General features: G+C 45.8%; 1 protein-coding gene across 6 annotated transcripts in view; it reads left to right on the forward strand.

Moving 5' to 3' along the window:
* The window catches only part of HMGXB4 (HMG-box containing 4), a 56,659-nt gene that overhangs the window by 5,170 nt on the left and 25,894 nt on the right, over positions 1-25,595 (forward strand). For 3 of the 6 annotated variants that reach the window (XR_006709217.1, XR_006709218.1, XR_006709220.1), the window contains 9 exons: positions 132-280; positions 495-573; positions 1,344-2,299; positions 14,273-14,354; positions 15,349-15,413; positions 16,900-17,005; positions 17,455-17,624; positions 22,408-22,530; positions 23,020-23,151. Coding sequence is in view for 1 of the 6 variants with exons in the window: in XM_045465408.1 (XP_045321364.1) it covers positions 132-280; positions 495-573; positions 1,344-2,299; positions 14,273-14,354; positions 15,349-15,413; positions 16,900-17,005; positions 17,455-17,624; positions 22,408-22,530; positions 23,020-23,064 (1,775 nt within the window). In the remaining 5 variants the exon portion in view is untranslated. Of the gene's footprint in view, positions 1-131; positions 281-494; positions 574-679; positions 795-1,343; positions 2,300-14,272; positions 14,355-15,348; positions 15,414-16,899; positions 17,006-17,454; positions 17,625-22,407; positions 22,531-23,019; positions 25,164-25,595 lie in introns of those variants that run through there. The other 3 variants (XR_006709221.1, XR_006709219.1, XM_045465408.1) reach the window with 3 other exon arrangements.

A 25,595-nucleotide genomic window follows, 5' to 3' on the forward strand; every position in this document is an offset into this window, starting at 1 on the left:
CCGTATTCCAGTGGGCTTCTTGAAACATTTTAACTTGGAAATGGAGGGCCTGTTGCCTTACATATGTGGTGACTTGGTTGCCACTTACTTAATCTTTCTCATTTCCTTTCCCAAATGAACCCGGCTTTTAGATTGCTTTGATGGTGATCACAGCTCTGAGGACACAGGACTAGCTGCTGGCCGAAGCCAACGAGAAAAGAAACGTTCTTACAAAGACTTTTTAAGGGAAGAGGAAGAAATCGCTGCTCAGGTCAGAAATTCTTCCAAGAAGAAGTTAAAGGTAAATTCTACACATTTGAATTAGGAAAGCTTTTAACTGTCTTGCATCCTATTTCCTCATACTTGAAGAAAGAAGTTTATCTTAAAATAAACATTGTTGGCACCCATTCGTAGTACTTCCCGTATTTTACTTTGTTTTCCAAAGTCAGAAATCGAAGAACAAAATCGCGCCCCGTCTTATTCGTTGGTCAATTCTTCTTCCTCTTCAATTCCAGGATAGCGAACTTTATTTCTTGGGGACGGACACGCACAAGAAGAAGAGGAAGCACTCCTCCGATGATTACTACCATGGAGGTGAGGAGGGAAGGGGCAGCAGGTGGGATGAACACATCACTGGTTCTTGGAGTCGGGGTAGGGGAAAGGGATCCAGATGTTGCTGACTCAGTGGCCTATTTAACAGGACAGTGGTTCTTGTTCTGAGTGCCGATAAACCAGTGTGAAGGAGGAGAGAGGTGGAGGGCTGGTATTTTGGAGGATTCAGCATAGAAGAACAGTCTTCATTTGTGATACACCAGGTACCAGGTTCCTTCTCCCCCCAATCATCCACTTCTCTTCTGCCCATTGTTACCTAGCATCCCTTTTGCCGTATGTAGTCCCGGGCCCTCGGGCCTGCACCTGTGGGTTACTTCTCAGTGCAGTGCATATCCACTCACAAGACCAGCCTCTCTTAGCTCTCTTACGCGCACAGCTGACGAGACTAACCCTTTACTAGGACGGGCTTGTCCTGAACACAGAAACAGATGACACTCTGTCTGCAGTGCAACCCAAATTGTGACTACTCATAATCCCACAGCTTAGTCCATTCTTCTGGGTCCGCTCTCTCTGGTTGCTCGTGGAGTCTCAGTGAAGAGAAACGACTTTAGTGGCGAGAACTGTGTCCGGGGTCAGGCAGAATCTACCAAGCCAAGAAGCACACGGGCGTCATCAGGAATCAGTTGAAGGGTCCCCCCTCAAATCATTTCTCTTAGCCTCTTGCTCGTGTTAGTTGAGTGTTTTGGGTGAGAGAGGAAACTCGTTGGAAGTTGGTTTGTCGTGTGGACATGACTTCTCTTGATTATTTCTAGATATTTCGTCTTTGGAATCGTCACAGAAGAAAAAGAAGAAGTCCAGCCCGCAGTCTGCCGATACAGCCATGGATCTGTTGAAAGCTATCACTTCCCCGCTGGCAACAGGCTCCAAGCCCTCCAAAAAGACAGGGGAGAAATCCTCCAGTTCTTCAAGTCATTCAGAGACTAAAAAGGAACACCACAGGAAGAAAGTAAGTGGAAGCGGTGGGGAGCTGTCCCTGGAGGATGGCGGTTCCCACAAATCAAAAAAAATGAAACCGCTCTATGTGAACACAGAGACACTGACTCTGCGGGAGCCCGACGGCTTAAAGATGAAGCTCATTCTCTCGCCAAAGGAGAAGGGAAGCAGCTCGGTTGATGAGGAGTCTTTTCAGTACCCCTCTCAACAAGCGACGGTGAAAAAATCCTCTAAGAAATCAGCTCGGGATGAGCAAGGTGCTTTACTCCTAGGACACGAGTTACAGAGCTTTCTGAGAACAGCCCGGAAGAAGCACAAGTCCGCCTCGGACCCACATTCCTCTCCTGGCCCCGAAGGCGGTGGGTCGGATGCCTCCCAATTCCCAGACTCCCACAGCGCTAACCTTGATCTTTCAGGACTTGAACCTATTCTGGTAGAATCAGACTCGTCCTCTGGTGGGGAGCTAGAGGCTGGGGAGCTAGTGATAGATGATTCCTACCGGGAAGTCAAGAAGAAGAAGAAGTCAAAGAAGAGCAAAAAGAAGAAGGACAAGGAGAAGCATAAAGAGAAGCGACACTCCAAGTCCAAGAGAAGTTCGGGACTTTCGGCCGCAGCAGCGGGAGAGGCCCCAGTGGCTCCCGGCCCTCCTCCCAGCGCCCCGCACGCTGGGGCGGCCGCCCCTCCCCCCCCACTGCCCAGCCTCCACACAGACGGGCATGGTGAGAAAAAGAAGAAAAAAGAGGAGAAAGACAGAGAGAGAGAGAGAGGAGAAAAGGTAAACCATTCTTTAAAGTGCGGTGGGTAAGTGACGATGGTAGTAAGCGGACTTGGAATTCGGCAGCTGAGGTGAGCCATGGGGAGTGTGGCCCCGTCCGGTGGGATGGCGTGAAATGTAAAGTATTACCAGTGGCCAAGTGTGGCTGATGCGAAAATAAGAGCAGTCTTGATTATTCATGGGTTTTGTTTTTTTTTATTTTTTTTAACGTTCATTTATTTTTGAGAGACAGAGACAGAGCACTAGTTGGGGAGGGGCAGAGAGAGAGAGGGAGGGATGCACAGAATCTGAAGCAGGCTTCAGGCTCTGAGCTGTCATCACAGAGCCTGATGTGGGGCTTGAACTCATAAACGGTGAGATCATGACCTGAGTGGAAGTCAGATGCTTAACCAACTGAGCCATCCAGGCGCCCCAGATTCATGGGTTTTCTTAACGGAGCTGTTCTCCCATTGTGCCAGGCATAGGGTTAGGGACACCCTTGAAATTGAAATTCACGGAAGGAGCCAAACCCACTTTCTTTCACTCAGCAGCACTGGCTGCCTGGGGCAGTTGAGAGAGACTCAAGGTACCAGAGGTATTCTGTGAGCTTACTTTGGGAAACAGATTTTCAAAATGAGAAGAATAATGACCAGGTTAACAGAATAAGGGAATGGCTTTCCACTAACTGTGCTTTCCACTTTCTGGTGTCAAATGTGTGTTCTTTCACCATGTGAGCGCCTGCTGTCTACCAGGCCCAGTGCTGTGGTTCATGTTAAGAGGAGCAGAGCTGAGCAGGACCTAGCTCCCAACCTCAGGGAGCCCACAGATTGCTGAGGAGACAGGAATGAGAAATCAGCCAGCTTGGTTTAACTTCTTTCCCGCAACTTGAAAAACTTCCTAGCAGTTGTACAGTAGGGGCTGGTGACTATGTCATTACAGGTTTTCTTTAAAAAATAAACTTTTCCCCCTGTTATCAAAGTAATTGCTATTGCAGAAATGTAGAAACCGAGAATCATAGAAAGAAAAAGCTCAGAAAGGTTAGTTTCGCCACCCGAGGACAACCATTGGCTTCCTTTGTTTAGAGTTCTGCAAAATGAAATGTCAGATAAAGTCTGAAAGAGAAGCTGCTAAGAAGGAGAAAGTCAAGTATTTAAGAATTTGGAAACGGGAGCTTCGGTTCAGCCTGTGACGGGTACGGGTCATGTTTCCCACTGCAAAGAGTGGCTTTGAAGTGTGTATATCTCAGAAATGAAAAACAAAAGTGTACCTTCCGAGCCACGAATCAGTGTGCGCGTCAAGAGCTGCATAGTCAGACACTGGGTCAGGTTTTATTCATTTATTTGCAAATTGCTTCGTGAAATCGTATGTATTCTGTGTAAGATGCCCTTTATCCTGAGAATTTCCATTCGCTAGTGATGTATGACAGTGCCATAAACTAACCGTACAGTGCTGAACGTAGGAGGTCAGGGTGGTCAGAGCTTACAGAAGAAAAAGGATTTCAGTACAAAGGCATCGAAGGTGGCAGAAAGATGTTTAGGAAGTAGCCCAGCAAAACCACCGAACTCTAGTCCTGTGTTTCTAACGGCCTGATAAATATTGCCACCTGGATGCGTTGGGTCCCTCAGACCCACGTGTCACTGACTAAGCTCATCATCCCGTCGCCCAAACCTGCATCTCCTCCTCCATCTGCTTCTGTGTTCTGGGCCCTTCCAGTCAGCCCAGACTCAAAACTATACGCTGCGTCGTTTCTCTTGACGCTTTATTATTAAATTTTTCAAACCAAAAGCTTTGAAATGGTACAGTGAGCACAATATGCCACCCAGTGAGATTCTGTAGTTATTATCTTGCTGTCTCCCTCATGAGACATCTATCCATCCATCTTTTACAAAGTATTTTGAAGTAAATTATAGATCTCACACATCGCATCGCTGAACGCTTCAGCCTGCGTGTCATTAACTTAAGTTCAATATTTGTTTTCAGGACTTTTTTTTTTTTTTTCATGGTAGACTTAGGTGCAGATGTGCATGGGGTCAGTCTACCACTGGGTGAGTTTTGACAAATGCATACGCCTGTGTGACCACATCTGTCAAGACAGACATTCCCATCGTCCCAAACAGCTTTCTCGTGCCCCTTGCCTGTCGGTCCCCGCCCCCAGAGCCACCCACTGTTCTGGTTGCTTCCCGGTCTTATGGTGCATTTTTGCATCTCCGCCTCCCTGCTTTCCCTCTCCTATAGCTCCACTCAAAGACTGTGCCAAATATCCTTCCTCCTTAATCATCCCCATGCCTTTATGTCCTCCGTTACCACTGTTCCATCCTGGACCTCATCCCTCTCTGTACGTAATGCAGTAAATGGCCTCCTTTCTGTTTCTTCTCCCATGCAATTACTACACCCTGATGCCAGAATGTTCTTAAGTACCACTTTGATGCCAACAGTCCTCTGGTTCAGCATCTTCAGTGGATCCTTCCCACCTTCACGTTCGACCCTAAGCTCCGAGAGGACCAGGGTCCTGTCTGTCACGCTCTCCACTTCATCCCTAGCACTGAACCCGCAGTCTGGCCCGCTGTATTTAGTCCATAGATCTTGTCGAATGAGTAGATAATCAAGGTCCAGACCCGAGGCCAAGCATCATAATTGTCTGTGATTTAGCCTTCAGCCTTCCTTCCCAGCTGTCCCCCTTAGTTGGCTTTACATGCACTGTGGGGAAACCATTCTTGGCCCCTACATTCTTCCCTCTACTCCTCTGCTCATTTTTTGTAGTGAGCATTCTCATTCCTTCCTATTCTCCTTCCTATACTGAAGCTCTGCCTTCCCTTCAAGACCTAATCAAGTGCCGCCTCTTCCAAGACATGCTGCCCCTCCGGCCACAATTGTGACTTCCCCTGCCAGCTGGCTGTGGGAAGTCACTGCACTTAACTTTCCCTAACATTCGGGTTTTCTATGCATGTATTCCATTTCCCCTGTTAAAGACGGTAAGCTCCTTGAGGGTGCCGTAGCTCCTTAGGGGCTGTTGTGGTCACCTTACCGTCCCCTTCATCTCCTCAATGCCCTTGGTAGGCATTTTGTGATGCATGTAAAGTGAATGAAATGGGTGCAGACCTACTACTGAAAAGGTGGGTCAGGAGCAAATTGTAAGAATCTTGAATTAGTTAAGGACTTGGCAACGGGAACTTCGGGCTTATGAGCAGGACTTAGATATACTCCACATGATCGTGTAAGAAGAAAATGATAGCGTGGCAGCAGGTGGGTGAGACCAAGGAGAGATTGTGACAGACCATGCAGGAGGTTATTATAGTCCAAGGTTTGGGGTACTGTAAAAGCCTGGTAGAGATTCAGAAGAGACTCTGAAGGGAAAACTGATAAGGTCTGGCAGCCGGGCTTGGATCTGAGAAGGCGGAAACATAAATGAGGATAAAGATGTCCCTTAAGGGGGCGCCTGGGTGGCGCAGTCGGTTAAGCGTCCGACTTCAGCCAAGTCACGATCTCGCGGTCCGTGAGTTCGAGCCCCGCGTCGGGCTCTGGGCTGATGGCTCAGAGCCTGGAGCCTGTTTCCGATTCTGTGTCTCCCTCTCTCTCTGCCCCTCTCCCGTTCATGCTCTGTCTCTCTCTGTCCCAAAAATAAAATAAAACGTTGAAAAAAAAATTAAAAAAAAAAAAAAGATGTCCCTTAAGATTTTGAACCTGGGTGCCTTGGAAAATAAAATTATAATCTCTTCAAGTGTAGGACTTCTTTGTAATTCCCCCACGGGGCTAGCAGTTGCTAGTAAAAAATGAACAGTAGTTTATAGCAAAAATTGTATTAGGAATCAGCATTTGATCGTGACTATCCAAACCTGAAGTAGTCATACTCTGAATGTAATCATTTATTTATCCAGCAAATACTTATGGAACACGTACCATGTTGTTTTAAACCTGACCTCTGCATAAAAATTTCTCGTGGAGTTTAAAAAAAAAAAATTCCTTTCCCGGGTTTTATTTCAGTATAGAAAAGAACTAAAAGTCCACCTAGAGATCAAAAGGAAAGCTTCAGGAATAGCGTCCCCCCAGACTACAGCGAGCAGAGGTTGGCTCTCCCAGTGGTAGAAACACGGAAAGCCTCTGTGCACTTTCTGCTTGGATCCTATGACCAGCACTGGCACAAAAGTAGAGAAGCAAGAAGGATGGCTGTTTTGGGAGAAGATAAGTCAGGTTTAGATTTTTTTAAGATATATGCGTGTAGTGATTCAAGGCTAAGAGTGTGGGCTGGGGAGCCAGACCACTTGGGTTCAAAGCCTGGCTCTGCCACTTACAAGCTGTGTGCTATTGGGCAAGTGACATAACTTCTCCACGTACAAGGTGTGGATGGTGGGGCTCCTGGGTGGCTCAGTCGGTTGAGCGTCCGTCCGACTTCAGCTCAGGTCGTGATCTCACACTCCGTGAGTTCGAGCCCCACTTCGGGCTCTGTGCTGTCAGCTCAGAGCCTGGAGCCTGCTTCAGATTCTGTGTCTCCCCCCTCTCTCTGCCCCTCCCCTGCTCATGCTCTGTCTCTCTCTGTCTCAAAAATAAATAAACGTTAAAAAATTTTTTTTTTTTTTTTTTTTTTTTTTAAAAGAAGGTATAGATGGTGACAGACCTACCTGATAGGGTCGTTAAGGGTTAATGAGGTAATAATAATACATGTAAAAGGCAGCCAACCCACAGGGGCACCATTGGGTTGTTTTTTTGTTTTTTTAAGAGTTTTAAGTAACCTCTACACCCAATATGGGGCTTGAACTTACAACCCCCAGATCAAGAGTCACATCCTCTGCTGACTAAGCCAACCAGGTGCCCCTGGATATTTTACATTTATTACATTTACTTCAAAAGAAACAGCAGTGTGGGACATCTGTCAAACACCTTGGGAACTACTAGCCCGAGGTAATTCATGGTTGCTACATCTTATCACACGACATTCCTTTCAATAATGCCCCGTCTTTTCGAAGCTGGTCTTCTGTGATGGCTGTGATAAAAAGCAAGTACCATGTGAAAAGCCATGTGGGCACCCAGCTAAGTCTGGGAACTGTGGCTCTGCACGTTAGTGAGCGTTCAATAGGAGCTGTTTTCAATGTCCTCTCCGGAGAAGTTCCAGAGAGCGATAGACACACAAGAGCTGGGGCTCAGCAGAGCAGGTGGGGCTCGGGTGAGGGTGGGGCGCTCCTGCACAAGAAATGAGGTCCGTGAGCAGAGAGCCCAGAGCAGAATCTGGTACGGTGCGCACAACGGGGCGCCGGAGAAGGCAGAGGGGGCCGCTGTGTGGGAGGAGAAACCAGAGAGGGGTCAGCGTGGCAGAAGTGAAGAGCAGACCGTTGGGGAGTAGACTGGACTCCCACTAGAGGGAGGAGGAGTTCAAGTGCGGCAGGGAGAGTGGGAGTCCATGCAGGAGTGAGAAGCGAGGGCAGCAGGGGTGGCACTCTCACCGGGTAGTCTTGATACAGACCAGGGGATTGAACTCTGTCTCCGGTGGAAGGTCACACTCTCAGTGTTGAGCTGTGTTTGGGGAGTGGCTTTTTGTTGTCGTGTTTGCGTGCTTGTGCGTTGGCTCATTGTTGAATCCCGCTTTCTGAGAAGGGGTAGCGAAGTCATCTGGTAACGTCTTGATGATTTCCCCCTGGGATCATCCCGTGGAGGGGAAGCTCTTGTTTATGCCGGTAACATTTCAAAGACACCTTACTTTGGGTTTTGCTAAATCACTAGAAGCCCATTCGCTGCCATTCAGAATAATACCTGTGATGTTGCCGCTCCAGAGGCACGCCTTCAGTTATCTGTATGTTTCCAGAATGTTCATACTTCCTGTAAGCAAGCCGAGGCCAGCCAGGTGGCCTTGTGTCTGGCTCACTCAGGCGTTGTTGCTGATGGAGTAGCACACTGAAGTCTGAGCCGTGGTTAGAACTCGTGGCATTGCATGTGTCCTCTCGCTGCTGACACTGAAGCTGAGGAACAGCATCGATATGGTAAAAGTCAGCCGCTCCCCTCTACTGAGTGCCTGCCGTGCGCCAGTGTCTCTTAGGCATCTGACCTCTCGGGCTGTCTTGACTGATAGGAGAAGCCGAGAAGACAAGACGAGGATTTTAGCATAGGTCTCCTTAACCCCAAGCCTGTACCTTCTCAAGTCTTACCACGTGCCCTTCTGAAGCCTCAAGAGATGGTTGTCCGGTGCCCTGTGCCTTCATCGCAGCCAACGGTAGGTTCTGGGGTAAAGGAAACCGATGCGGCGGCTAGCGTCTCAACTGGCGTCTGAGATTCGTCCCACTGAGATGTACAGACCTTGTTTGTAAGTCGAATGTGAGGAAGCGCACACAGCTTGGGCTCACACGCGGCCGTCCTGGGTCCTTGTTCCAGTCTGCTGCTTAACCAGCTGTGTTCTCTGGCGATGCTTCCTCCCTGCTCGCTTGTAAAACGCACTTGTGTATACACGTAACACGCTCCGCACGGGCCCGGCTCTGGAAACAGCTGCGGTTGCACTTACCGTTGCTTCCGTCCTAAGTTCTTCAAAAGCAGAAAGTAAGCTTGAAAACATCTTTCTTAAGCTTTTCTTCTCAACCGGTCATTTCACATGACCTCGACCAAGCAAGGAGACGATGCTTTTATGGTTTTCTTTGGCTTTGCTTCATAATATAACACCCACCTGATAGGAAGCAGACTCTGCAGTTATCCCACCTGTCTGGGTAACAGTTAAGATCTAGAAAGAAAACAGCGTTTCCAAGGAGCAAAAGCCAGCACCCTAGAGCTCAGTGGAGCGCTTCCTGGGCGGGGGAAGGAACGCTGGCCAGAGAGGCGTCGCCGGACCTCCCTGACCCTGTTCCGTTCTTTGCAGAAGAGCGAACATACCTGGCCCACCTCACGTGTGGGGGTGCCCTGAAAATCAGATGAGGGGGTGGAGGGGATTCACACTCCTCCCCTTTGGCACACAGTCCTGAGACTGTTATCCATCTTGTACGTGTTCTGCACAACGTAAGTTGTGCCGGGCACGCGCCAGGTGCTATGGATTAAAGATGTCCTGCCAACTCCGAGCTTTGGGTGTAGGAAGAGGGGTTGGAAAGTATTCAGTGCGTCGAGCCCCCCCCCCCCCCCCCCCCGCCCGCAGGCACGTGCCGAGTACCAAGGGAGCACGGGGGGAAGCCAGAGAAGGTTCCCTCCAGCGGCACGTATCATCTGAACCGGATCTCAGGGCCAGCTAGGAATTATCAGGTGGAAGTGAGGAGTGGGCTTTAAGGCGAGGAGTGAAAGATGCGTGTGAAGGGACTGAGATGCCAGGAGGCAGAGGATGTTCAGAGAAGCACAGAAGTGCGCACGCGTGTGTGAGGTGGAGGCAGCAGAAGTTCGGGAGTAACCGTGTGGAAGGAGGAAGCATTGCTGCACCTGCCTCCGAGGACGGGGCGGTGGAGCTGGGGGAGCGATCGTAAGCCACGACCGCAAGAGTCTAGCTGTGGTTTCAAATGCGTCCCGAGCGCTGCACTAGGCGTTCGTCGGTGGTATTTCGGTGAGTTTCCACAAGAACTCGGTGAGGCGTAGACGTTCTCCTCTCCGTCTCCCAGAAGCAAGCTCAAGGGAGCGAAGTAACCTGCCCAGGGCACAGTCCTGTTCAGGGGCAGAGCGGGACTCTGAACCCACGATCTTTGTGACTGTGGGGCCCGTGCTCCTTCCGTTACACCGAGAGGATGTCTGCCTTCCACCCAGCGGTGCGCCGTGAGAGATGGTGCAAGTGCAGAGTGCGTCTTAGGAAGATTTCCGTTCAGAAGGGTTCAGGTAGAAGCTTTGCTGTGAAAACCTTACTTCTCTGGCACCCTCTCCTTTAGCCAGATCAGATTTAGGGATCTCGGTCAAATTAGTTCAGGAGAACATCAGGTGGTATTGTGGTTACAGGCGCGGGCTCCGAAGCCAGACCGGCTGCGTTTGGACGCTCGCCCCGCCACTCCTGCATGTCTGACCCTGCATCTCGGTTTCCTCATCTTTAAAATGGCAGAAATGGGGCGCCCAGCTGCCTCAGTCAGTTGAGCGTCCGACTTCGGCTCAAGTCGTGATCTCACAGTTCGTGAGTTCAAGCCCCGCATCGGGCTCTGTGCTGACAGCTCGGAGCCTGGAGCCTGCTTCGGATTCTGGGTCTCCCTCTGTCCCTTCCCCTGACCTGCCCGCTCGCTCTCTCGCTCTCTCTCTCTCTCTCAAAAATAAATAAACATTAAAAAAAATTTTTTTAATGGCAGGAATGGGGCTCCCAGTTGGCTCAGTCAGAAGAGCATGCAACTCTCAAGTCTTGGGGTGATGAGTTGGACCCCCATGTTAGGTAGAGAGATTACTTTTAAAAGTTAAAAAAAATTTTAAATAAAATGGCAGTAATAATAGAATTTACCTCACAGGGTTGTTGCAAGGTTTAAATGAGTTTCTAGAGGTAAAGCTGTCCTACAGCACCTCCTATACCGTATTAGTATTAATGAAGCACTTGTGTTCTTGTCATCAGCAGAAGAAAGCCAAGTTTTATTTTTAAGATTCACAAGTTATGTTTTGCCTTAATCCCCAAGTGTTTTAGCCTTTAAAAGTTCTTAAACCAGAGTCTTGGGTGGGCTTGAAGAGGGATTTTCATCAGATTGTCAAAGAGTTCTATTTCCCAAAGGAGTTAAACATGACTACTTTATAAAAAGCATTAAGAAGTTTACTCTTTGGGGTACCTGGGTGGCACAGTCGGTTGAGCGTCCGACTTCAGCCAGGTCACGATCTTGCGGTCCATGAGTTCGAGCCCCGCGTCGGGCTCTGGGCTGATGGCTCAGAGCCTGGAGCCTGCTTCCGATTCTGTGTCTCCCTCTCTCTCTGCCCCTCCCCCGTTCATGCTCTGTCTCTCTCTGTCCCAAAAATAAATAAACGTTGAAAAAAAAATGTAAGAAAAAAAAAAAAAGTTTACTCTTTGAGGGATTCCTGGATGGATCTGTCGGTTAAGTGTCTGACTCTTGATTTTGGCTTAGGTCAAGATCCCAGGGTCATGGGGTTGAGCCCTGCATTGGGCTCTGTACTGAGCGCGGAGCCTGCTTGAGATTCTCTCTCTCCCTTTGCCCCCTCCCCCACTCGCACTCTCTCTTTCTAAAAAGAAAAAAAAGTTACTCTTTGAAAGGTCTTGATACAGCGATACATGTCATCAAACACTTAAAAGGAGGTTATGGCTGCAAAATTACAACATTGTGAGTCACACTTAGTGGATCTGTTGGCAGTCGTCTGCTACTAATAATAAAGTATCCAAGTTTTTGAAATACTAACATTTTATTAGGGGGAGTCAACATTGTTCCCGATGTAACCACTGTGATCCACTTGCAATAGTGTATGTTTTCTTGCATTAGGAAGTCTAGAGTGGAATTACTGGCCTTGTATCTGGAGTCACATGGAAATATTTTGTGTGCATAGAGATCATCCATTATTTGTATATTTCTAACTACTAAACTACATTTAGAAAAATCTTTGTGTCCTGGAAAAAGTTTAACTGTTAAGTTTGAATTCCGAACTTTAGGTCCACAGACAGGAGTTGCATTTTGCACAGTGGTTAGGTTCTAAGGTCAGCACCTAAGGTGGGAATTGTAAGTAGTTCAGGTTCCCTGAAAACCCCTCAGGAAGGCTGGCTTCACAACCAAAAGCTGACAGACTGCGGGTCCAACAGAACGTCAGCCCAGTGCAGCTGGGTTCTTCTCGGCACCAGGTGAAGTCATTGGCATAGGCTCAGAAGCCATAATTATTATTTTTTCAATTATGTTAACTACACGTATCAGAATCACACTTGGGTAGTGAGTTGTGCACACTGAAAGAGACATACAGGAGTTCTCCAGGACAAGCAGGTGTATGCTCTTTGTCACACTCACTGCAAGGAATAGGTTCGTAGCATAGAATCACCCCAACTAATCAGTCAAAATCTCTCTCTCTCTCTCTCTCTCTCTCTCTCATAAATGGCCAAATATAGAACTTACATGAACTCCTGTCTATGTAGTGCCCCTCCATTGTATCTGGGGCCCAATAAAGGGGGATTTGAAAGAAGGGAGCGTTAGTTAAAAACCTTGGAACATTTGGGGATATGAAGCTGCTCCTAAATTACTAACCAAACGCAGCACCCAGAACTCACTTCTGTCGCGTCTCTAAACAGGACTGGCTTCACCAGTAGAATACTAAAAATAGGACCTTCACTATTTAAATGAAACTGTTAAAGTAAAGGCCTTGCTGCTATTTTCTTTACCTGATTTAGGCCAGATGATTTCACTTTATCATCCTTCTCCAAAATTCCCTATTTTTAAAAAAAGCTTGTATTGGCCTTTTGGATGCTACAACTTCTATTTTGAAAGATACAGAGGGAATAGAAAAGAACTTATAGTAGTTTTCCATAGGAGCATAACAAATTACCGCAGATTTAGCAGTGTGCAACGACATCCATTGTTATCTCCCAGTTCTGTACCTCGGAAGTCCAGATAGGGCTCAGCTGGGCTCTCAGTCTCTCCCAACACTGAATCAGGGTTTGGGCCAGAACTGGGTCCTTCCCTGAGGCGAGCGAGGGCTCCTTCCTCTTCAGGTTGTTGGCAGTTTGTTCATGTTGTCGGCAGTATTCCGTTCTTTATAGTTGTAGAACTCATGGCAACCTCTTTTCCTAAAGTTCAAGGTCAGTAGGAGAGTGTCTGATGTTGTGTCTCATCCCTTTCAAGGGCTCACCTGACCGTGATAAGTCAGGCTGAGTCAGGATGGTCTCCCTTTTGATTAACTAAGATTCAACGGGACCTAAACTAGTGTGCAAAGTCCCTTTTGCCATACAACGTAACAGTCACGGGAATGATAGCCCGTCACATTCACCAGTCCTACTCACGCTCACAGGGATGGCACTATACGGGGCATGTGCACCAGGGGGGCAGAAATCTTGGGAGCCGTCTTGGAATTCTGCCTGCCACAGAAATGATGCTGTCATAACGTTACTGTGTACCTACTGAAGTGCCACATACTGTTTGATTAATTCCCACCTTTGAGTTAAAATGGTATTATCCAAGTTTTACTCACAGGGAAACTATAGCTCAGGGAAATGAAGCAGTTTGTGTTGCTAACAAATAGTATGGTCAGGATTCTGAACTACATCAGTTAGCATCCAAAGCCCAGGCTCTGGTTATTTTGTCACATTATCTTGCTAAATCCTGTCACTCCTTCCTCCCTGCTTGTGGAGGTATCACAATACAGTAAAGAATAAACATGCTCCAAGTAACACAAAGCAATTTGTTGAAGTGAGAGAGGTTCATCTTACATTGACTACCAAAGAATTGTTTTCAGTTGTTTACCTGCTTCCCACATTGGACCACAAGAATGTGAATAATAAAATAATGATAAACTACAACTAACAGGAAAAGCAGGATCAGGGAAATTATAACACTAGAAATCAAAACCAGAGGAACAAAACAAACAGATTTGGCTCTTGGCTTTCTGGTCCCAAAGTAAAGGGAAATAATATGATTCTTCTTTTCAAAGATGAGAAAAATAGACACTCCAGGAGAGGCAAAGATTTTCTTAGCACGTAGTTCTCAAACACATAACGTGGGATTGTATATAGGTGAATGAAGGGCTTTACAAGTAATTATCGAGTAGCTGCAACAACCTGAAAGATCTAGAAATGATTTAGCATGTGGTTTTTACCTTCTAAAGTAAAACTGGGGGTGCCTGGCTAGCTCAGTCAGTAGAGCATGTGACTCGATCTCGGAGTTGTGAGTTCCAGCCCTGCTTCGGGTATAAAGATTACTAAAAACTAAAATCTTTTAAAATAAAAGTAAAGCTGACATGTATTAATTAAATACCAAGTATCATTAAAAGTGAAATATAATTAAAAGTTATCCTGTTTAGGAAGCTGGTTAGTGGTTCCGAACTGTTCCCTAGATGAAAAAGTGTAGGTCTCTTTTCTGTTTTGTAACCGTGGCTTCAGGGTTGCTCAACCTGTGTTCTAATGAAGTCTTCCCCTGTTCTGTTTCCACGTGACACCAGCCAAAAAAGAAGAACATGTCTGCCTACCAGGTGTTCTGTAAAGAGTATCGTGTAACCATCGTGGCTGACCATCCAGGTATAGGTAAGGACATTTCTCATCCTCAGCTTTGTTCTGTACGTCTTTATCTCAGAAACAGTGCAGTGAATTCAGCCAGTCAGCAGGCAGCTTCTTCCTACGGTACTAAAATACCACAAAGCTCATGTTTTTCCCCCCTCGGTTCTGAAGTCACTTTAGGTTCTGTCTTAGTCCACCCGTCCCTAGAAGAGATAAGCTTTCTGTTTATATCCCTTAAAATGAGAAAACGGGACACTGAATAAAATTAAATGTTAGGGAGCCCTGCACATAACCTGCAGTTGTTCGCTGCCGTGATTCCCCGGCTGACCTTTCCCTCTGGCCCCTGGGTGTGAGTTACAGCGAGGCGACTTGCATTGCTTCTGTCTGTCTCTGTGTCAGAGGTTAGCGAGGTGAGAGAAGCACTCTGCCACAGACCTTGACAAGTCACGTAACCTCCACAGATCTCATTTGCCTGATGGGTACAGTGGCTTCACAACCTTCTCATCGAGGTTGTTGTGAGGCCCACGTGAAGCACCGTAGCAGATAGGAGCGCTTTATAAAGCATGACCTTGCTGTGCCGATGGAAGGGCAGCGTTACACTTCTCAAGGGTTGCTTCTGGGCTGCTCGAGGGAAATTCCTCTTTGGTTCTCCGCTCTCAAAACTTGGTAAAAATCTAACGTTTTCTATCAAATTCTACACAACACATCTTCTTTAACCTAAGTTGATAAGCTCTGTATAATGAGGTCAAATTGAAAGGCCCCCGAAAGAGGCTGAAGGGATAAATCTCTGGAGAATAGGTGTGTGAGAATTTGAGCCTATCTCATGACCACCCAGTAGCCCCTTCCTTCCCTAGACAAAAGAATCAAGACAAGTGTTGGGGTTTTAGTGTGGTTTCCTGAAAGAACCTTGTGCCATTTAAATCTGAGCTGGGAAATCCTTCTAGTTTTTGCTCTTATCAATTTTCTGTTTGATTTATAGTCCAACCTTTACTGTGTCGCGTTTTTTACCCTTTCATGCCAGACTTCGGGGAACTTAGTAAAAAACTGGCTGAGGTGTGGAAGCAGTTGCCAGAAAAAGACAAACTGGTAAGTACGCTTTCTTACGAACGCAGTTTTCATTGCTTTGTGCCTTGCAAAATATGTAAATCTTCTGTAGTCCATCAAGCCAACAGTGAAAATGGTGAAAAAAAATTATAGATCAATAGAAAATGGTTTGGCAGGGGCGCCTGGGTGGCTCAGTCAGTTAAACGTCTGACTTTGGCTCAGGTCATGATCTCACGGTTTGTGGGTTCGAGCCCTGCATCGGGCTCTGAGCTGACAGCTCAGGGCTTGGAGCCTGCCTCGGATTCTGTGTCTCCCTCTCTCTGCCCCTCCCCTGCTCATGCTCTGTCTCTCTCTGTCTCAAAAATAAATACAAACATTAAAAAAAAAAAAATTAAATAAAAAAAATTAAGAAAATGGTTTGGCAGAGGGCATTAACACTGGCTGGCGCCAGTTTACTCTAGTGTGGATTTAACTGCAGGGAGGCTATCTTTTCTAGCCTCATCTAGTTGTTTTCCAGCAGCCTTCCATTTGAGCCAAAAGGTCACCTGAGTTGGGGAGTGATGAAGGGTTAAAAGAGAATCTAGGATCAGACCCCTTTCCTGCAAACAGCCACTGGTCAGTAAAGGTCCGAGAACTGAGGAAGGTCATCTGCATCATGGTTACTGCAAATGAGAAAAATATGGGCTGTGTTTACTAGGTGAGTGGCTTGCAGGCCATTATCCTCATCAGCCAATACCAAATAATATACCCTCCTATCAGGAAGCTGGCAACACAATGATAACTAGTTCTACTGGAATCATTCACAGTCACTTTTCAACTGGGTGATGTGAAGGTTGGTCTAGGAACTAGAATTACCGTCTTTCTTTACAGCACAGCTCATCTGGGTGAAGCAGTGAAATTATTGTCACCTGGGTAGGTTATCTTTACTTTCTGTTTTCCGTGTCATTGTCATCCTGTTATTGGCATTGCCAACCAGCAGGTCAGAAGAACTATTTGGACCACATGGACATCATACCGAGCCAGGTGTTTACCCTATGATTTTCCATTTCGACCTCCGAGTGATCTCAAATCTCTGCTGAGACCTAAGCATTAGCATGGAGGAACGTTTGCAGTCCTGTACTTAGGTATCACTGTAGTCACCATCTGAAGCCTGTTTGGTAACCCTCAGCGTAAAAGTTAGCATTAAGAGGCGCCCTGGGCGGCTCAGTCAGTTGAGCATCCAACTTCCACTCAGGTCATGATCTCACAGTTTGTGAGTTCAAGCCCCGCATCGGGCTCACTGCTATCAGCATTGAACCCGCTTCGGACCCTCTCTACCACCCATCCCCCTCAGCCCCTCCCCTACTCATGTTCTTTCTCAAAAATAAACATTTAAAAAAAAAAAAGTTAGCATCAACCCTCTGTCTGCCTCCCTCCAGGATTTCCTTTCCCTTTCTTTTCTTCATTCTCCCCTTCCGTGACTGCTTTCCCTTGTATGTTTTGTCCGGATTCATTTATCGTAACTTAGTTTGCCCCGATCTGATTGCAGATTTGGAAGCAAAAAGCTCAGTATCTGCAACACAAACAGAACAAAGCAGAAGCTACAACTGTGAAAAGAAAAGCCTCCTGCTCGGAAGTTCCCGTGAAAGTAAAAGGTAGGGGCTCCAACCTCTTTTCCTGAGAGCATGGTGAATTTTGCTTCCTAACCAGGAAATTGGGAGTGCAGCCTATATCAGAAGCAGATCTTGATACCCACATATTATCACTGAATATTATAGACTGCAAAAAAAAAACAAAATTAGAAAATATAAATCAGAAGTCAGCAAACTTTTTCTATAAAGGGGCAGAGAGTAGCTATTTTAGATCTTGTGAGCCATAGGCACTCTCTGTCACATATTCTCCTTTATTTTTTCTACAACCATTTAAAAATGTGAAGCCATTCTTAGCTCACAGGCTATGCAAAAACATGTACAGATTTGGCCCACAGTCCACAGTTTTGCTAAGGCCCGGTATAGGTCGTAACAGGGGGAAATCAGGAAGAAGATTTTTGTGGTGTTCCAGGCCATGGGTGAGCTTTATCTCTCTATTTCGTCTCTGTTCTCAGCTTCCTCTGCAGGAGTACTGTCTCCCCAGAAGAAATCCCCACCCACCACCATGCTGTTACCAGCCTCGCCAGCCAAAGCCCCTGAGACAGAGCCCATTGATGTCGCTGCTCATCTACAGCTGCTGGGAGAGTCCCTAAGCCTCATTGGACACCGCCTGCAGGAAACCGAGGTGAGTGGCACTATAAGCATAGCTCCAGTTTCTGATACAATGTGAATCTGTTTGCTCCTTCCACGTGCACCCAGGGAGCAACTACTACTCTTTTGTGCGAGATTATGCCAGGCGCTAAGGACAGAGTGACAAGATACGTCCTCGTGAAAACACCTAGAGATAAGGAATCTACTGGCTGTCAAAGTCTACCCTTACCCCATCCTATTGAACAATGGCACAAAAAGAAGTGAGGTATTCTATGATTTTTTTCCCCAATTTTTATTGAGATACAATTGATCTATAATCCTGTATTTTGATTTTTTAAAAATGCAGTGGAAAAAGTGAATACAAATCCCATGGAAGTTTTGATCATTGGTACTTCTAAGAGAGTTTCAATTTTTCTGCACAATTCCAGTAAGGTCTTAAATAAAGTAAATTGTATAGGGGATTAAGGCTTCCTCTACTTCTTTGAAAATAAGTAGCAAATAGGGAAATTGAGGTTCTCAAGCTCTTTATTACTGCGTGCTTGAATTCTACAGTGCTGTGTGCCCTAGGGAGATCTTTGTCCTTTTAAGCTTCAATTTCAAAATCACTTAACCTGAAAAGCTGTCATGTTCCATTTCTATTACCATATTCAATTTCTAATCATATTACCCCCTTGGCTAACCCAGTCGTGTAGTATTTCACTTTTCCACTGGGTCCTGATAGGACATTTCAGCAAAGAAATCGGTCTCCACTACTAAAGCCATAAAAATCAGTGTAGGAATATAAAACTATTCACTTGCTTCTCTGTGGAAGTTGAACTGTTATTCAACAAATAAAATGCCAAAGGCCACAAAAGATGAAGGTTACCTAAGTTTTTTGGCTAGTTTTAATAACTTAGCAGATTTCAAAACAACTGGGGTATTTTCATATAGACTCAGGTATTTAAATGGATGTAGATACTTCAAGAGTAAAATGTTCTGGGATCCTTACTTATTTTTCGTATTTAATCATTCTCAATTTCCTAAAAAGTTAAAAATAAAAATGATTTGTTTTATGCACCTTCTGTATTCCAGACTTCCCCTGGTATTTCCATTTAGTTTAGAAACTATTTGTTGAGTACCTAGGCATTATTTCAAAACCTTGTGGGGATAGGGGCACCTGGGTGGCTCAGTTGAGCATCTGACTTCATCTCAGGTCTTAATCACATGGTTTGTGAGTTCAAGTCCCACGTCAGGCTCTCTGCTGTCAGCACAGAGCCCACTTCAGATCCTCTGTCTCCCTCTCTGTGCCCATCCCCTCCCTCCCTCCGTCTCTCTCTCTCTCTCTCTCTCTCTCAAAAATAAATAAACATTTATTTAAAAAAACAAAAAAAAACTTGTGAGAGTAGAAAATCTGACTTGCTTCCTGATGGTTTCCGATCATCAGGAAACTTACAGTCTCACTGGAAAGATAGAACATACATATAATTAGCAATTAAGGGGCACGGGGGTGGCTCATTGAGTTAAGCATCTGGCTCTTGATTTCAGTTCAGGTCGTGATCTCATGGTTCGTGTATTTGAGCCCTGCATTGGCTCTGTGCTGACAGCACGGAACCTGCTTGGGATTCTCTCGCTCCCTCTGTCTCTCTGCCCCTCCCGTCTCGTGATCTCTCTCTCTCTCTCTCTCTCTCTCTCTCTCAAAAATAAATAAATAAATAAACATTTAAACAAAAACAAGCCAGCTTCTGTGAGCAGCTGCTTTGAAAAAGTTACACATACATGGTGACCAGAGAAGGGGAAGACTCAGTATGCCTGGGTGGCCCAGTCAGTTAGGTGTTCGACTTCAGCTCAGGTCATGATCTCGTGGTCCATGAGTTCAAGCCCCATGTTGGCCCCTATGTTGACAAGTCAGCGCATAGAGCCTGCTTCAGATTCTGTGTCTCCCTCTCTCTCTACCTCTCCCCCACCCACGTTCTGTCTCTCTCTCTCTCAAAAATCAATAAAACATTAAAAGTGGCGGAGGGGGGGGAGAAGACTTGTGCAGGTTCTCTAGCCCCCTTTATGTAACAGTCTTATTGAGATACAATTCACATACCTTAAAGTTCACCTTCTGAAACTGTAGAATTTAGTGGTGTTCAGTATATTCACAGAACTGTGGCCCCATCACTACCATCTAATTCCAGAACATTTTTGTTACTCCTGAAAGGAGTCACAAGTCTGATATTCTAATTTTTTCCTAACATAGTACATCACAATGGGCATACATCAAAATGACGTGCCACCTGAAACTACATACCACACTTCAAGGAACACTGGTGTCTACAAGTCACTCATTTATAGATGGGACACCAGGGGCCTAATAACGTTAAGTGACGATTACAAGTTGACACTCTGGCAGAGCCCAGCGTGCCTCACTCCTGACCTTGTCTCCCTGAGGCCAGCTGATGCGGTGAGAGAAGCTAGAGCCCAGTGAGAGTCAGGGAGAGTCAAGAGGGATTTTGTGAAAGGGAGGTGCTCTTCCAGCAGGGCCTGGAGGGATCTGGAGGGTTTTGTCTCCTGGAGACGTCGGAGAGAGACCTTCCAAAGCCAGAAAACAGTGCGCATCTCCGTTGCTTGGAATCGGGGTCTTCTACAGAGATGGATGAAAGGAGCCCCCCACTCCCACTTTAACCAGGTCTTCTAGCTGGTTTATATATCGGGACTCCACATCTGGGGTTTTTGTAAGTTTTTCATTTAAATCCCAGTTAATTAACATGCAGTGTAATATTAACTTCAGGTGTACAATATAGTGATTCAACACTTTCGTACATCACCCGGTGCTCATTGCAAGTGAGCTCCTTAATCCCCTTCCCCTGGTTCACCCATCCCTCCCCGCCACCCACCCCACCCCCACCCACCCCCCCACCCCGGCCCACCTCCCCTCCAGTGACCAGCGGTGTGCTCTCCATAGTTAAGAGTCTGTTTCTTGGTTTACCTCGCTCTCACTCTTTTTTTTCCCCCTTTGTTCGTTTGCTTTGTTTCTTCCACGTCAGGTTTTATTTGAAAAAAGGGTTTTACTGCTAAAATGATGACAATTTAGACCATCCTACACGTAAGATGGAGGAAGCCTGAAAATTAAGGCCGTAGCCCAAATTACAGAAGGTTTGGACGCTCTCAAATCTTTATTCTCTGCTATGGAGGAACCGCAGGGATTTTTGTTGGTTTGTTTTGAGTAGGGAGGGATGTGATCAGCGCTCTCATTTGGTTTTCTCTGAAAGTATCTTCTGTTTTAGATTGGGAGTGACACCTGACTTGGGGAGAAGTTGCGTAACTGTAATGCAGTCCAGACATGACAAAGACTTGAATTAAGTCAACACATATTTATTGAGGGCTTACTCTGTGCAGAATACCAGCAGTTATTCAGAAGATATGAAAAGGAATATGACAGGGTTCCTGCCCTCAAGTTGCTTATAATTCATTAGGAGAGTCCGACATAAAACATTAGCTATAATTACCTGTAGGGCAAAAGTAATGGAATAATATTATTAATTGCTAACTGGTTGATTGCTTACTCAGCCAACTTTAGTTCAAAGGGCTTTAAATCGATTCTTTCATGTAATTCACACTGCAGCTTTGTGGGGAGAATTTTTGTTCCCTCTCTTTTACAGAAGAAAAAAACAGATGTATGTAGAGAGACTAAGTAACTTGCTCTGGAGTTGAGCCCCTAAGTGCTAAAACAGAGGCCTGAATTTGGTGGCGCAACTCAGGGTCCACGCTCTTAACCCCTTGCTGGAACAGCCCCCCTTGCAAGGAGGAGAGGGGAGGGAAGAGTTGGCGATGGCAAGGCCTTGAGACTGGACAGTTGTGTGAGTGGTGGTGACCTTAGCAGACAAGGGGTGCTAGGAGGAGGGCAGGCGATTTCTCTTTACGGCATGTTGAGATTTGGAAACATCCAAACTGAGAGACCTAGCAGGCAACCAGAATGCAGTTTGGGAGACGAAGATGTTGGTAATAATGGTAATAATGACTGATACTTTTTGAACACTTACCACGTACCAGGCACCGTTCCAAGTACCTTGTACCTGTTATCTCCCTTAATCCCCTCTGCGCAGGCTATTTCATGGGCACAGCATAGGAAGCATCTTGCCCCAGGACAGAAGCAGTGCGTAGGGGACCTGGCAGTCCTGAGCCCACAGCTCCTTCTCTGAAGGACTGTGCTGTGTCCCTGGCTGACATAGCCTCACAGGGCTTCTAGTTAAAGCAGATGATACAAGAGCTAGGCAGGTGCATTGCAGCAAGCAGTCTTATTTCTTACCTATTTGAATCACAGAGAGACATTATGCATTGGGCAAGATGTTAAAATTTGAAATAAACCCAATTCACTTCTTTCTGAGGGTGAACAACTCAACCCAGAAAAGTGGGATCATCAGCTATCAAAAAGCCACGTACGTGGAGAAGTGTGCGTATGTTTGTGTTAAATGTTAATGCGTAGGGCTGTAGACCTCTCAGTTCTCACACTTGAGCTCTGTGGAGTTCATAAGAAAAGTACTTTTGCACACATGACTTCCACAAATCTTCCCAGGAGCTCTCTGGAGTAGGGAAGTCCAAGTGACTAACCCTAGGGTGCACAGAGGGTAAGATGGGGGAGGAACATAGAAAGGGAACTTGGGGATGTATTGTAAAAGTTTTCTTTTTAAACAACTTACAGAGTTCTCAAAGCAGATACCTTCCATTTCTGCTGCAAGTTGCATAGGACGGGCAAGACTTAAAAGAACAATGTGAGGAAACCAGCCAGAACGCGGAGGGAGCGTCAGGAGTGGGACTCGATTACAACCTGCTCTCCCTTACTGCTCTCCTTTCAGGGCATGGTGGCTGTGTCCGGCAGTCTGTCAGTGCTTCTGGATTCCATCATCTGTGCGCTTGGCCCCTTGGCGTGTCTGACCACACAACTACCTGAACTGAACGGCTGTCCCAAGCAGGTCTTGGTGAGTTTTCCCTGTTTTCCTTGGCGTTTTTTCAGCCAGACCCCTCAGGAGCCACAGAGGCCCTGCCTTAACGAGCTCTATCGGCCACAGGCTCACAGGCTTCCTGGCAGATGGCGCTCCCTCCGTATATTGGCCCATGAACGTGGTACGGGTTGCTGAATACGTGCTGTGCTTCGCGTGCAATTAGAAAACGTGCCGTTTCCCAAAACAGTCCTTGGGAGAGAAGCATTCTAGCCCCTGAGGGGCCGCACCTCCTGTGTTGCCTATTTGCATTTCTATACACAGAGACGGAAGAGGAGGCTTCTGCCGCTTTTCCACGAGGATTAATGGGAAGAGTCAGCGGAAAAGCTCCTAGGGGAGCAGACAGCACAGTGCCAGCTTCACTCTCTAACTCTCGGTTTCCTTTCTCCTCTCTCTCTGAACAAAGAAACAGGTCTCAGGGAGCTAAGCTAAAGTACTGTCAGCTGAACCTCTTCCCTTGTTTTGCAGTCAAACACACTAGACAACATTGCTTACATCATGCCTGGACTGTGACCTCGAGGAGTCCCGGGACAGAGACCTCATCCAACCGCATTGCTGGTTTGTGTATATGTGGATGCGCCAGATCACTGGTCTCCGGGTGTAGGTTTTAAATTTTTATATATATATATATACATATATATATATACATATATATATAATGTACAATATATACATAGGACTGTAACTACTTTGCTTTTAATAATTTTATGAAATGGCAAAGGTTTAGCCAAGAGGAAACCTTGGCATGAATATGGACTTGGGATTCTTTTTTCTCCTGTGGTGGATAAATCTGCCTTAAAAATCAATGTAACTTGGGGGCTGGGGGCTTGTTCTGGGTGCCAAGGGCATCTCTTTATGGACAGCTAAAAATGTGATTTTTTTCCAAACTCAGCTGTACCTCCAGACCCATCACTGACCACTTGCCTTACCTGTCTCACAGTCTGAAGTATAATAGGGAAGATTATGGGAAGATGCCAGTTGACTGAGAGAGTACAAAGCCTTTCAACTTGAAGTGACCTAGGCAGGAGGTGATAAAATCGTTCCCATCTTCCAGTCACTGCAGTGGCTTAGGTGAACTTCATAGGGGGTTCATTCCGTTTCCTGCTCTACCGGTGTCTGTGTCTCAAAATTTATTGTAATCATTGGTACCATTAGCAGCCTCAGTAGGGGCCGAGGAGTCACGTGAGCCCCAGCAGCGTGAAACACCTTGCAAAGGGTAAAGCTGTGACTGCACAAGTTAAACATACATTGTGAGCTGACCCAGAATATTCCATCTGCAGAACTAATTGCTGGTATCTTCCATTGGCAGCATTTGCTTAGCCACCGAGTCCTCACAGGTTTTGCTGCTTAGTTGCTTGATGGTTGTGGAAGATGAACTTGGCCCAGCGTGATTCTTGGGTTCATCCAATTGGCTCCCCTGGTGGGCAGATACCCAGTGTTCTGCATTCCACACATAAGTGAATTGCAAAAAAGTACTCGATTCTCATGTAGGTTTATTTATGTGCGCGTGTGAATGTGTGTTTTAATTATGTGTATTTAACTCTTTAAAATCTCTTAGATTTTAATTTATCCTGTAAATTTCTGTATATATAATTTAATAACAAAAGCCTCCACCAGCAACAGCACGTGGAAGACACAGATTTGTCATTTCTTCCCTCCTTCTTTCTTCTGATCGCCACTGAAAACTCCCAAGTCATTTACATTTTAAGGTATCATGCCTCAAAAAGGAATCATTATGTCAGGATTCTAATTCTTTATAATTCAATAATGTCAAGAAAGTAAAATTAAAAGGAATGTTACCATTCCCAGCTGCCCACTTTTCCAAAGAACCAGACTTCTGCTTCCCAGTTCTTCTTCTCCCCGAAGAAGCCAGTTGAACGCTTGAGGGTTGTTTTCCAACTTGGTGTGAGGTTCCCTGCCAAAACTAAGCTCCGGGGGGAACTGCGCTTTCTTCCCCTGGCCGAGGCACAGCACTACAGCATCTAAGTAGATCTTCGAGGACCCTTCAGCCAGCCTGCATCCTACTTAATCCCTTCCCTTCTCCCCACCCAAGGGGTCGCAGGGCTTTGTTTCCTGAAGGTGCTCTAGCTGCTGATTGGCCCTCAGCTCAGAGCCGTTTAATTGGGGAGACGGAAGGAGATGGGTGTGTTTGGGAACCAAAATCAAGAAGAGCAGATCTGGGTTTGATTTCTTGTGTCAGACCCTGTGCCACGCCTCATCTGTACCGTGGAAGCTTCCTGTTTGACACAGGGTATCAAGGAGGGGCCTTGAAGACAAGGATTAGTAGGAAAGAAGTCAGTCAGTCCTACCATTGTCATTTGTGCACATGAATGAAATCCTGATGAGGACCTGCTTTTTGTTGGTTTGTTTTCCTTTAAAACCCAACCCTATTGTATTTGTATTTAAATTTGTACACATTTGTATGATAATCTGTACCTTGTGGTATTTGGTACTATTAGAGGAAAAACTTTGGATTCAGACCTTCTTGCAGTTTTTATATCATTGTTTTATTTTGTTTTTTAAATAAATTCTAGTGGTTTGATCCAAATCCCATTACAGTTGTATAAAGAAATAAAATTTTGTACTTATATTATTAAAAATCACATTTTTAATATTTGTAGTCCGGTCTCAGGTTATCTTTTCCCTGTTGCTGAGCAAGTTGCTATGAAATTCTAAAACCTGTCGTTTTTCACCTATATTGTACCATGATATTTTTTTTTTTTTTTTTTTTAAGAAAAATCTCTATCTGGAATAGAGGCCAAGTTTCTGATCTTAGCCATTTTTCTAACTTACATCTTGCTCTGTCTCTATTAACTTTTACATTGTACAGTCTCTTGTGTTCTCTCCCTTGCAAACTAAAGACCAGTGACTCTGTAAGAGAAGCTCTGTTCACTGGTAAATGAAACTGTGTGTACACTACAGTGTTAGTCTAACTCAAGAAAATATCAGTCGTGTATTAAGGGTCACATCTAAATCCTCTGCTGAACCATGATATATTTCATTGCCGTTTCAGTCCTGTCTTGACCTAATGAATGATGTTGGAT

This window comes from Leopardus geoffroyi, chromosome B4, assembly GCF_018350155.1.
Source record: "Leopardus geoffroyi isolate Oge1 chromosome B4, O.geoffroyi_Oge1_pat1.0, whole genome shotgun sequence".
NCBI lineage: Eukaryota > Metazoa > Chordata > Mammalia > Carnivora > Felidae > Leopardus > Leopardus geoffroyi.